This window comes from Schistocerca serialis, chromosome 3, assembly GCF_023864345.2.
Source record: "Schistocerca serialis cubense isolate TAMUIC-IGC-003099 chromosome 3, iqSchSeri2.2, whole genome shotgun sequence".
NCBI lineage: Eukaryota > Metazoa > Arthropoda > Insecta > Orthoptera > Acrididae > Schistocerca > Schistocerca serialis.
The window spans coordinates 45,160,172-45,173,649 of record NC_064640.1 but is presented as its reverse complement, the minus strand read 5'-3'; the positions used below and the strand labels follow the sequence as shown (position 1 = coordinate 45,173,649).

At 39.7% G+C, this 13,478-nt stretch overlaps 1 protein-coding gene across 5 annotated transcripts in view; it reads right to left on the bottom strand.

Moving 5' to 3' along the window:
• The window catches only part of LOC126469694 (vinculin), a 302,912-nt gene that overhangs the window by 153,719 nt on the left and 135,715 nt on the right, over nucleotides 1-13,478 (bottom strand). For all 5 annotated transcript variants that reach the window (XM_050096859.1, XM_050096861.1, XM_050096862.1 and 2 more), the window contains exon 11: nucleotides 9,156-9,307. In XM_050096859.1, coding sequence (XP_049952816.1) covers nucleotides 9,156-9,307 — 152 coding nt within the window. The remainder of the gene's footprint in view (nucleotides 1-9,155; nucleotides 9,308-13,478) is intronic.

The following is a 13,478-nucleotide window of genomic DNA, read 5'->3' as shown; positions in this document are numbered from 1 at the left end:
TATTCCTTAAAGAAATTTGTCATTAAAAATATATCACTTCTTCAAACCAACAGCTCAATTCATGGAATCAACACTAGAAATAAGAATTATCTTCACATGGATTTAAAGTCACTTACTCTTGTACAAAAAAGTTTGCATTATTCAGGAAAACACATTTTCAATAACTTGCCAGCAGCCATAAAAAGCTTAACAAACCAGTGAAATTCAGTTTAAGAGAAGCCTAAAGGATTTATTGGTGGCCAACTCCTTCCACTCCATTGATGAATTTCTCAGTAGAACCAACTGATTTGTATATATATACACAATATAACTTCTGCACAATTTCCATGCAGTAATGTGTTCATTGTAAATAAGTGTGAAATAAGTATTATAGTAGTTCTATTACATGTTTATTACCTTATAAATAAAAAAAACTTTTTTACTTTAAATTCAGTGCATTAGTGTTTGTAAAGTGATTCTTTTGTATAGTGTTCATTTTAAAAAAATGACGATCATTCCACTTGGGACATGTGGAATGGTACATTAGCTTATTTATTTGAGTTGTAAATATCTGTCATGTATTATTGTTTTTCTGACATGTTCTACATCCTGGAGGACCTCCTTACTATGGATCAATTGGAATGAAAGTAAATCTAATCTAATCTAATCAGAGGGAGATCACTCTGTAGTACATCCTTTATATCATTGCACAGGTGACGAAATGGCTGGTATCGAAATAAGTGAACGGACTAGTAAAGCAAATTAAATCACTTAACAGAGGAAAGGCCACTGGACCTGATGGGACACCAATTTGATTCTATGCAGAATATGTGAAAGAACTTGACCCTCTTCTAGTAGCAGCGTACCACGGCGCTCTAGAAGAGTGAAGCATTCCTGATGACTGAGCACAGATCATTCATGTTTATAGAATAATTATCGAACAGACACACAATACTATACACTAAGGCGACAAAAGTCGTGGGATAGTGGTATACACACATACAGATGGTGGTAGTATTGCATACACAAGGTATAAATGGGCAGTGCATTGGCAGATTTGTCGTTTGTGCTCAGGTGATTCACGTGAACAGGTTTCCAATGTGATTATGCCTGCACAGTGCAAATTAAAAGACTTTGAATGTGGAATGATATTTGGAGCTAGATGAATGGGACATTCCATTTTGGAAATCGTTCGCGAATTCAATATTCTGCAATTCACAGTGTCCAGAGTGTACCGAGAATACTGAATTTCAGGCATTACCTTGCACCACAGACAACACAGTGGCCAACAGCCTTCACTTAATGACCACAAGAGTAGTGGCATTTGCATAGAGTTGTCAGTACTAACAGACAAGCAACAGTGTCAAATAACCACGTAAATCAATGTGGAATGTACGTCGAACATATCTGTTAGGATAATGTGGTGAAATTTGATGTTAAGGGGCTATGGAAGCAGACAACCGATACGAGTGCCTTTGTTGACAGCATGAAATTGCCTGCAGCACCTCTCCTGGGCTTGTGACTATATCAGTTGGACACTAGACGACTGGAGAACAGTGGCCCAGTCAGATGAGTCCCCATTTCAGTTGGTAAGAGCTGATGGTCAGAAGCAGACCCCATGAAGCCATGGACCCAGATAGTCAATAAGGTACTGAGCAAACTGGTGGTGGATCCGTAATGGTGTGGGCTGTATTTACATGGAGTGGACTGGATCCTCTGTTCGAACTGATCCAAACATTGACTGGAAATGGTTATATGTTCAGCTACTTGGAGACTATTTGCAGCTACTCATAAATTCCATGTTCTCAAACTACAATGGAATTTTTATGGATGACAATGTGTCATGTCACCAGACCACAATTGTTTGTGACTGGTTTGAAGAACACTCTGGTCAATTCAAGTGAATGATTCGGCCACCCAGATTATCCAACATGAATCCCATCAAACATTTATGGTACATAATCAAGAGGTCAGTTCGTGTACAAAATCCTACATCAGCAATACTTTTTCATGTATTGACGTCCATAGAGACAGCATGGCTCAATATTTCTGCAGAAGGCTTCCAATGACTTTTTGAGTCCATGCCATACTGAGTTGTTGCACTACACTGAGCAAAAGGAGGTCCCATACAATATTAGGAGGTATCTCAGACTTTTGTCACCTCAGTATAGACTCATATTTCTTATGTTGGCCTGTTGTAGAATTTTGGAACATGTTTTGCACTTGTGTAGTATGACATTTCTGGAGACTGAAAATCTCCCCTGCAGGAATCAACATGGGATACGACAAAAACGATCCTGTGAAACTCGGAAAGCAGTAGATACTGGCGCCCAGGTGGATGCCGTGTTCCTTGACTTCTGTAAGCCTTCTATACGTGTCCATGTCCACACTGCTGTCTATTGAAAAAAAAATTGAGTGTACAAAATATCAGACCAATTGTGTGACTAGACTGAAGAGTTTCTAGCAAACAGAACACTGCATGTCATTCTGAATGGAGAGAAGTCTTCAGAAGTAAAAGGAGCTTTGGTCAAACCCTGAGAGAGTGCCACTCATTTGACAATCAGCAGCTGTATGAATTATTATTCAGAAATTATTTTTTGAATGTACATTTCATTATGTCAGCTGCAATGTGTATAGATCTATTAACCAACTGCGACATAAGCAAATTTATGCTGGACTGGGACTCAAACTTCCGTTTCCTGAGCGGTCGCCTTTACCATTTGACTATCTGTGCATGCCCCCCTGCCCGATCCAAATCTCAAAATGTCCTTGTCTACTTAGACCTAATTCAGGCCTGATCTCTTCCAGTATTTGACGCAATGATAATTCAAAACACCCTCATCTCATCAACACCAAAAATTGCTTCATTAAAGTCAACTTAAGCTAGCAGACAAACATATGCATTTCTCTGTTCTAATATGCTAAGTCCTGTGGTCGAATCCCATCATTGCATTCACGCATTTTTTTGCTTTTGTAACCCCCAAATCCTCAAAAAATAAAAGAAAACTGTACCTATTAAAAAAAAAGCTGATAAAAATTCACTTGACACCTTCCTGAGAGACAATCTCCACTCCTTCCAAATTAAAAATATAACTATAGACCAGATGTGTCTTGAATTCAAAGCAATAATATCGGCACCAATTGACAGACTTATACCAAATAAATTAACAAATGACGGAGCTGATCCTCCTTGGTACAAAAAACGGGTCAGAGCACTGTTGCAGAAACAACGAAACAAACACGCCAAATTTAGCAGACGCAAAATCCCCAAGATGGGTGATCTTGTACAGAAACTCGAAATTTAGTGCAGACTTCAATGCGAGATACCTATAACAGTTTCCACAATGAAACTTTATCTCCAATCCTGGCAGAAAATCCAAAGAGATTCTGGTCGTATGTGAAGTATGTTAGCTGCAAGAAACAATCAATGCTTTCTCTGTTCGATAACAATGGAGATACTATCGAAGACAGTGCTCCCAAAGCAGAGTTAGTAAACACAGCCTTTCAAAATGCCTTCACAAAAATGATGAAGTTAATATTCCAGAATTCAAATCAAGAACAGCTGCCAACATGAGTAACTTAGAAGTAAATATCCTCGGATTAGTGAAGCAACTTAAATCACTTAACAAAAGCAAGCCTTCTAATCCAGACTGTATACCAATTAGGTTCCTTTCAGAATATGCTGATGCGTTAGCTCCATACTTAACAATCATACACAACCATTCGCACGACGAAAGATCCGTACCCAAAGACTGGAAAGTTGCATAGGTCACACCAACATTCAAGAAAGGTAGTAGGAGTAATCCACTTAATTACAGGCCCATATTGTTAACATCGATATGCAGCAGGCTTTTGGAACATATATTGTGTTCTTGAGCAGTTAAACAGAGAACCGACTCGTGGCAATAACATATTAGACCTCCTGGTGACAAACAGACCCGAACTATTTGAAACAGTTAACGCAGAACAGGGAATATGCGATCATAGAGCGGTTACTGCATCGATGATTTCAGCCGTAAATAGGGATATTAAGAAAGGTAGGAAGATTTTTCTGTTTAGCAAAAGTGACAAAAAGCAGATTTCAAAGTACCTGATGGCTCAACACTTAAGTTTTGTCTCAAGTACAGATAGTGTTGAGGATCAGTGGACAAAGTTCAAAACCATCGTAAAATATGTGTTAGATGAGTATGTGCCAAGCAAGATCATAAGAGATGGAAAAGAGCCACCGTGGTACAACAACCAAGTTAGAAAACTGCTGCAGAAGCAAAGGGACCTTCACAGCAAACACACACATAGCCAAAGCCTTGCAGACAAACAAAAATTACGTGAAGCGAAATGTAGTGTGAGGAGGGCTATGTGAGAGGCGTTCAATGAATTTGAAAGTAAAGTTCTACGTAGTGACTTGGCAGAAAATCCTAAGAAATTTTGGTCTTATGTCAAAGTGGTAGGTGGATCAAAACAAAATGTCCAGACACTCTGTGACCAAAATGGTACTGAAACAGAGGATGACAGACTAAAGGCCAAAATACTAAATGTCTTTTTCCAAAGCTGTTTCACCGAGGAAGACTGCACTGTAGTTCCTTCTCTAGATTGTCGCACACATGACAAAACGGTAGATATCGAAATAGACGACAGAGGGATAGAGAAACAATTAAAATCGCTGATGGGATACCAGTTCGATTTTACACAGAGTACGCGAAGGAACTTGCCCCCCTTCTTGCAACGGTGTACCGTACGTCTCTAGAAGAGCGTAGCGTTCCAAAGGATTGGAAAAGGGCACAGGTCATCCCCATTTTCAAGAAGGGACGTCGAACAGATGTGCAGAACTATAGACCTATATCTCTAACGTCGATCTGTTGTAGAATTTTGGAACACGTATTATGTTCGAGTATAATGACTTTTCTGGAGACTAGAAATCTACTCCGTAGGAATCAGCATGGGTTTCGAAAAAGACAGTCGTGTGAAACCCAGCTCGCGCTATTCGTCCACGAGACTCAAAGGGCCATAGACACGGGTTCACAGGTAGATGCCGCGTTTCTTGACTTCTGCAAGGCGTTCAATACCGTTCCAAACAGTCGTTTAATGAACAAAGTAAGAGCATATGGACTATCAGACCAATTGTGTGATTGGATTGAAGAGTTCCTAGATAACAGAACGCAGCACGTCATTCTCAATGGAGAGAAGTCTTCCAAAGTAAGAGTGATTTCTGGTGTGCCGCAGGGGAGTGTCGTAGGACCGTTGCTATTCACAATATACATAAATGACCTTGTGGATGAAATCGGAAGTTCACTGAGGCTTTTTGCGGATGATGCTGTGGTATATCGAGAGGTTGTAACAATGGAAAATTGTACTGAAATGCAGGAGGATCAGCAGCGAATTGATGCTTGGTGCAGGGTATGGCAATTGAATCTCAATGTAGACAAGTGTAATGTGCTGCAAATACATAGAAAGATAGATCCCTTATCATTTAGCTACAAAATAGCAGGTCAGCAACTGGAAGCAGTTAATTCCATAAATTATCTGGGAGTGCGCATTAGGAGTGATTTAAAATGGAATGATCATATAAAGTTAATCGTCGGTAAAGCAGATGCTAGACTGAGATTCATTGGAAGAATCCTAAGGAAATGCAATCCGAAAACAAAGGAAGTAGGTTACAGTATGCTTGTTCGCCCACTGCTTGAATACTGCTCAGCAGTGTGGGATCTGTACCAGATAGGGTTGATAGAAGAGAGAGAGAAGATTCAACGGAGAGCAGCGCGCTTCGTTACAGGATCATTTAGTAATCGCGAAAGCGTTACGGAGATGATAGATAAACTCCAGTGGAAGACTCTGCAGGAGAGACGCTCAGTAGCTCGGTACGGGCTTTCGTTGAAGTTTCGAGAACATACCTTCACCGAAGAGTCAAGCAGTATATTGCTCCCTCCTACGTATATCTCGCGAAGATACCATGAGGATAAAATCAGAGAGATTAGAGCCCACACAGAAGTACCGACAATCCTTCTTTCCACGAACAATACGACACTGGAATAGAAGGGAGAACCGATAGAGGTACTCAAAGTACCCTCCGCCACACACTGTCAGGTGGCTTGCGGAGTATGGATGCGGATGTAGATGTAGAATTACCACGAGGAAAACGGTCTATTGACACACAGTAAACTCGGGTTTAGAAAACATCGTTCTTGTGAAATACAACTAGCTCTTTATTCACATGAAGTGTTGAGTGCTATTGACAAGGGATTTCAGTTTGATTCCGTGTTTCTGGGTTTCCAGGAGGCTTTTGAGACTGTACCACACAAACAGCTTGTAGTGAAATTGCGTGCTTATGGAATATCATCTCAGTTATGTCACTGGATTTGTGATTTCCCATCAGAGAGATCACAGTCTGTAGTAAATGATGGAAAGTCATCAAGTAAAACAGAAGTGATTTCTGGCGTTCCCCAGGGTAGTGTTATAGGCCCTTTGCTGCTCCTTATCTACATAAGAGACAATCTGAGGAGCCATCTTAGGTTGTTTGCAGATGATGGTGTCATTTATCAACTAATAAAGGCATCATAAGATCACAAAAATTTAGAAAAGATATCTGAATGGTGTGAAAATTGGCAGTTGACCCTAAATAACAAAAAGTGAGAGATCATCCACATGAGTGCTAAAATAAATTTGTTAAACATCGGTTACACAATGAATCAGTCAAATCTAAAGGCCATAAATTCAACTAAATACCTAGGAATTACAATTACGGACAACTTAATTTGGAAAGAGTGCATTGAAAATGATATGGGGAAGGCTAACCAATGACTGCGTTTTATTGGTATGACACTCAGAAAATGTAACAGATCTACTAAGGAGACTGCCTACACTACACTTGTCCATACTCTTTTAGAATACTTCTGCGCGGTGTGGGATCCTCACCCCAGAAAAAGTTCAAAGAAGGGCAGCACGTTTTGTATTATAGCAGAAGTACCCAGATCATGCTATATTAGTCGGAGGCAACTTCAACCTACCTAGTATAGACTGGGATGTCTATGGATTCATTACAGGTGGTACAGACAAGCCGTCGTGTGAATTACTTTTGAACACATTATCCAAAAACAGTCTTGAGCAGCTAAATTGACAGCCAACATGTAATGGAAATATTTTAGATCTGGAAGCCATGAACAGACCAGACCTTATTGACGGTGTAAGTGTTGAGACAGGGATTAGTGATCATGATGTTGTCATTATGACTATGGTTACAAAAGTTAAAAAGTTGGTCAAGAAGGCTAGGAGAGTATTCTTACTAGAAAGAGCAGATAAGCAGTTGTTAGCATCCCACTTAGTAAATGAATCGACTTCATTTACTTCCAGTACGATGGACGTGGAAGAATTATGGGCAAATTTTAAACACATTGTAAATCACGCATTGGACAAGTATGTGCCGAAAAAGTGGGTTACAGATGGAAAAGACCCACTGTGGTTTAACAGCGCAATTCGGAGAATTCTCAGGAAGCAAAGACAGTTGCACTCGCAGTACAAGAAAGATCGGGAGAATGAGGACAGGCAAAAGTTAGTAGAGATTCATGCTGCTGTAAAAAGAGCGATGCGCAAAGCATTCAACCACTACCATTGTCATACCTTAGCAAAAGATCTTGCTGAAAACCCAAGGAAATTCTGGTCTTATGTAAAATTGGGAAGCGGGTCGAAGGCTTCCATCCAGTCACTCAATGATCAGTCTGGCCTGGCAATGGAAGACAGCAAAACGAAAGCTGAAATTTTAAATTTAGCATTTGAGAAAACTTTCACGCAGGAGGATTCTACAAACATACTGCCGTTTGAGTCTCATACAGATTCTCGTATGGAGCACATAGTGATAAGACATCCCTGTGGTTGTGAAGCAGCTGAATGGGTTGAAAATAAATAAATCACCAGGTCCTGACGGGATTCCAATTCAGTTTTACAGAGAGTACTCTACTGCATTGGCTCCTTACTTAGCTTGCATTTACTGTGAATCTCTTGCCCAACGTAAAGTCCCAAGCGACTGGAAAAAAGCGCAGGTGATGCCTGTATATAAGAAGGGTAGAAGGACGGATCCTCAAAATTACAGACCAATATCCTTAACATCGGTTTGTTGCAGGATTCTCGAACATATTCTCAGTTCGAATATACTGAATTTCCCTGAGACAGAGAAGTTGCTGTCCATGCATTAGCACGGCTTTAGAAAGCATCACTCCTGCAAAACGCATCTCGCCCTTTTTTCACATATCATCTTGCGAACCATGGACGAAGGGTATCAGACGGATGCCATATTCCTTGACTTCCGGAAAGTGTTTGACTTGGTGCTCCACTGCAGACTCCTAACTAAGATACGAGCATATGGGATTGGTTCCCAAATATGTGAGTGGCTCGAAGATTTCTTAAGTAATAGAACCCAGTACGTTGTCCTCAATGGTGAGTGTTCATCGGAGGTGAGAATATCATCTGGAGTGCCCCAGGGAAATGTGGTAGGTCCGCTGTTGTTTTCTATCTACGTAAATGGTCTTTTGGATAGGGTGGATAGCAATGTGTGGCTGTTTGCTGATGATGCTGTGGTGTACGGGAAGGTGTCATTGTTGAGTGACTGTAGGAGGATAAAAGATGACTCGGACAGGATTTGTGATTGGTGTAAAGAATGGCAGCTAACTCTAAATATAGATAAATATAAATTAATGCAGATGAATAGGAAAAAGAATCCTGTAATGTTTGAATACTCCGTTAGTAGTGTAGCACTTGACACAGTCACATCGATTAAATATTTGGGCGTAACATTGCAGAGCGATATGAAGTGGGACAAGCATGTAATGGCAGTTGCGGGGAAGGCGGATAGTTGTCTTCGGTTCATTGGTAGAATTTTGGGAAGATGTGGTTCGTCTATAAAGGAGACCGCTTATAAAACACTAATACAACATATTCTTGAGTACTGCTCGAGCGTTTGGGATCCCTATCAGGTCGGATTGAGGGAGGATATAGAAGCAATTCAGTTGGAACAAAATACTAAGCAGTAAAGACTCCATTTTAATATACTGTGAATATAATTTGGTTTGCTTTTTTCTGCATGGCTTCAGTGAGTTCTAGTAAGGGTCAACCGCTCCTGTCTACATATCAAATGGAAATGCTCTCTATATCAATCTGAAAAATATTTATTCAGATTTACCAAATCATACCTGTGAAGCTGAACTAAGCAGTGCCTCAGCTAACTTCTTATTGCCACCACTGCCACCAGCTGCAACCATTCGAGCAGTTTTTGATGCACGGCTTGAAAAATTCTGCAGTTGTTTAGCCTTCTCTGCGAAGTTGTATTCAGCACCCGGAGTATCTGTAATACCATTTGCGTTACATGATGCATAATTTAGTATGTAGACATACATGAGTTAAAGACTAATGAAACAGCACAGAAACAAAGTGTCCTACTTCCTCAACATGTTTACAACACCTGAATTTGTTATTAGACATATTTCTCACTTTCTGGCAAAATCTTCTACATTTTCAATTCACTGAACACCACTTGCACAGTGCCTGAATTCTGGGTAAGGTGGGGCAGTGCAGTCCTCACAACCACTAGTGCACCACATGGAATACTTCTTCATTATATCAAAACTTCACAATGCCAACTGCTTCTCCAAGTGGTCCAAAAACATGGGGAATATGTCTGGTGAGAATTATGTATGAGCAAGCATTCCTTCCTTCCCAGCATGCTACCCAATCGAGGTGGAAAGGAGAGTGTCTGCAAAGTTCAGCAAGTAAGAGAGGGGGGGATGGCAGAATTAAAGCTGTGAGGGTGGCTCATGAGCTCTGCCCAGAATACTCAGAGTGTTTAATAAGTCATGGTTGCAAAATACTGACATGAATTATTTACAGAAGAACGGCCGAGGGAGGGGGGGAGGGAGGGGGGGGGGGCTTGTAGAATTTGACCAAGGAGAAGATCAGTTTGGGTTCCAGAGAAATGTAGGCACACATGAGTCCATATTGAATCCATGCTTTGTCTTAGAAGATTGGTTAAAGAAAGGCAAATCTATGTTTACGGCATTTTTAGGCTTGGAGAACATTTCTGATAATGATGACTAAAATTCTGAAGATAGCAAGGAGAAAATACTGGGAGCAGAACATTATCTACAATTTTACTAACACCAAATTGCAGTTACAAAGAGTTGACGGGCACGAAAGGGAAGCAGTGGTTGACCATGGGGTGATGACAGCATTGCAGTCTCTTCCCAGTGTTATTTAATCTGTACTTCGGAGCAAGCAATTTATGACATCAAGCAGAAAATTGGAAAGGGAATTATAGTTCAGTGGAAAGTAGCAAAAAGTTTGAAGCTAGCTAATGACATTGTAATTGTGTCACAGATGGAAAAGGACTTTAAAGAGCAGTATCTTGATAGGTGATTTAAGACGAGTATCAACAAAAGTAACACAGTATAGTCAAATCAAATCAAGTGATGCTGAGAGAATTGGGTTAGTATTTAAGAGACTAAAGTAATTAGGTGAGTTTTGCTATTTGTGCAGAAAAAAAGTGACAACAACCAAAGTAGAGTGGATATAAAATGTAGACTAGCAATAGCAAGAAAAGCATTTCTGAAAAGGAGGAATTTGTTAACATCTAACATAAATTAAAACTACATGTTTTCTGAAGGTACCTGTCTAGTGTGTAGCCCTGAACAGAAGTTAAATGTGGAGGACAGGCAATTCAGACAAGTAGAGAACTGAAGCTTTTGAAATGTGGTGCTACAAATGAATGTTGAAAATTAGATGGGTAGATCAAATAACTGAGGGGTTAAAGAAATGAATTGGGGAGAAAAGAAACCTATGGCACAAATTGACTAAAAGACAAAAAGAAGGGATCTTCCAATAGGATAGGACACATCCTCAGGCATCAAGCAATACTCAGTTTGGTATCTGTTGGGTATGGGGTTGTAGAGAAAGACCAAAGCTTTACCACAGTAATCAGGTTCAAATGAATACATGTTCTAATAGTTATGCAGATGAAGAGGTTTGTTTGATATAGACTAGTATGGAGAGCTATATCACCCAGGAGGAGGAGGAGGAGGAGGAGGAAGAGGACAATGACATTCTCAGTGGTGGTACAAAAAAAGAACAAGAGATAAGACCACATGTCTACCACAAAGATATCAGCAAACAATGGGAAGTCCAGGGTAGAATAACAAGTGTTATGAAAAGGACAGATCAATATTCACCATAGTGAGGAGATGATGTCGCACACAGGCGCAATGAAAAGACATACACTTAAGCTTTTATCCAAAAGGCCTTCTTCTCAACTAGAAAATACACACACATTCACACAAGGAGAATGCACATATACAAGACTGATGTTTCTGGCTGCTGCATCCAGAGGCTGGAGTCCAGCCTCAGTGGCCAAAGACAGTGGTCAGGCTTAAATGTATAGCAGTCTTCCCATTGTGTCTGTCTGTGACTTAATGTCTCCTTTATATAGTGATCAGCCCTCTATCCTTTTCATAATATTGACTAGGATACTAGTAAGTAAGAGGTATGTAATGAAAATAAGACAAGTGAGAAACAAATACAGCCAAAATGACTTCCACTTATCTCACGGAGATTTAAAGTTATGAGATTACAATAACATACATATTACCAGACAGCATTGTGAGACTCTCTGAATACCTCAAAGATATTAAACACACGTCACTTGTCTCCATCCGAAGTTCTGAACATTAATGTATCCAAGTGTCACATATTACGGAGAATTTTCCATCAGGAGTAGAATGGAATAACTGTGCTGCACTAAGGATTGTTAACTGTAGCATTTATGATTAATCTTAGAAAGCCAGAATATACTAAAATTGTATATTTATCATATGTTACTCATGCTCTTTCAACTAGGAGCAGTACAGGAGTGTAGTCTTGATTACAATAAAGTGAAGTATTTGTTTTAACAGTGATTTTCTTTTTGCCCAACGAGCTGCATCCACTAAAAAAAAGAGCAGGATGTAACATGATAATTAGCATCAAACATTAGATAATCTCTTACACACCATGAATTTTAGCCAGTGAACATCATTTTTTTCCTTTTACATCCAGATTTCAGAGAGAGCTAGTGGCACACAGAACAGCCCACTAGCAGCAAAAGTTGTGGCAAGAACAGCATTTCTGGACTTCAGCAGATGAGATTGTAGCATTAGCCACGTAGTGAATGTTTAACGCTGAGCAGTGTGTTGTGATGCAGACTACAGGAGATTCAGGGCAGCAGCATCTTCCAATGCTAAATATAGCAGCAGCGGACATAAAGACTTTGAAAGTTGAGTACATTTGCACATGTGGAGTATTTATTGTAGTGTGCTACAAAGTTTTTGTGTTCACTGCAATAATGGAGAACCATAATAACCTACAAGCAATGATGCAAATGACGTGGGGTCAAACATCATAATATCAGTATTATACAGATTCAAATACGACAAAGGAAATTATAAATGTTCCTGACAACTGCAGAGAAATGTTAATGGAAAGCGAAAATCAGAAATAGAGAAAAGTGCACAGGGATGTGTTAGATAGAATAAGATATAAGGGAAGAAATTGTTAAGCTGGGTGAAAAATGCACAGCTGAAAATTCCAAATGGAACAAAGACTGAAAACAGAATTAGAAAGGAGGTACACGGCGATATCAGAAACTGTTAATGGGGTAGGAATCACTGTGAATAAATTACAGGTTGTCAATACTGTAATGTAAAAAAAGATTAGAAATGATGAGTCAAAGATTGCAAAAAGGGAACAGTGAAATGTTGGCAACATTGTAAATATGCTGCCAATAACTTGGTTCAATAATAATGATGGCAAACATCACCCTGTTGATTTTATTGCATATTTTATAGACAGACTTGTGAATGGCATGTGTGACATGCAAAAGATTAAGTATACAAAAGGGGCATGGAAGGAGAAACCTTGTCACAGGCAAATTCATAATAGGGACAATTTCCTTACATATTAGAAATAGCAGGCAATATGTCCACATTGACAGAAATCATGATGGACAAAATGGGACAGAAATTTCAACACAGGTTTCATGAATGATGGCATGATAAAAAATTGAGGACCTAATAATAGAAGAGATTACAGCAGTCACATTACGATCACATCAACAGATCAACTGACAGATCAGATTGACCTCAAAATGAAGGAAACTAGTAGGTACCCCCCTAGCTGAGGTCTAAGGTAGGATTGTATCACTGAGCCTGGGAAAAGACCAGGAGAGACATGCTGATTAAAGAACCCATGCACGATTGCATGTTGAAAAGTATTGCCTCCGAGTTTTTTATTCTGTTCTCAATATTGGTTAAGGTTTTACATGTTGTGTATATTACTCAGCCAACTTTCCCACTTCACTGACCTAAGCTGTAACCACCTGCTGCTAGACGATTCTGAATTGTAGTGTGTAACGTGGTGGTGTGCGTAAGAAATGGAGTGCTGTAATCAAGTTTCTAACCATAGGAAATGTGCCTCCAATTGAAATCCATGGA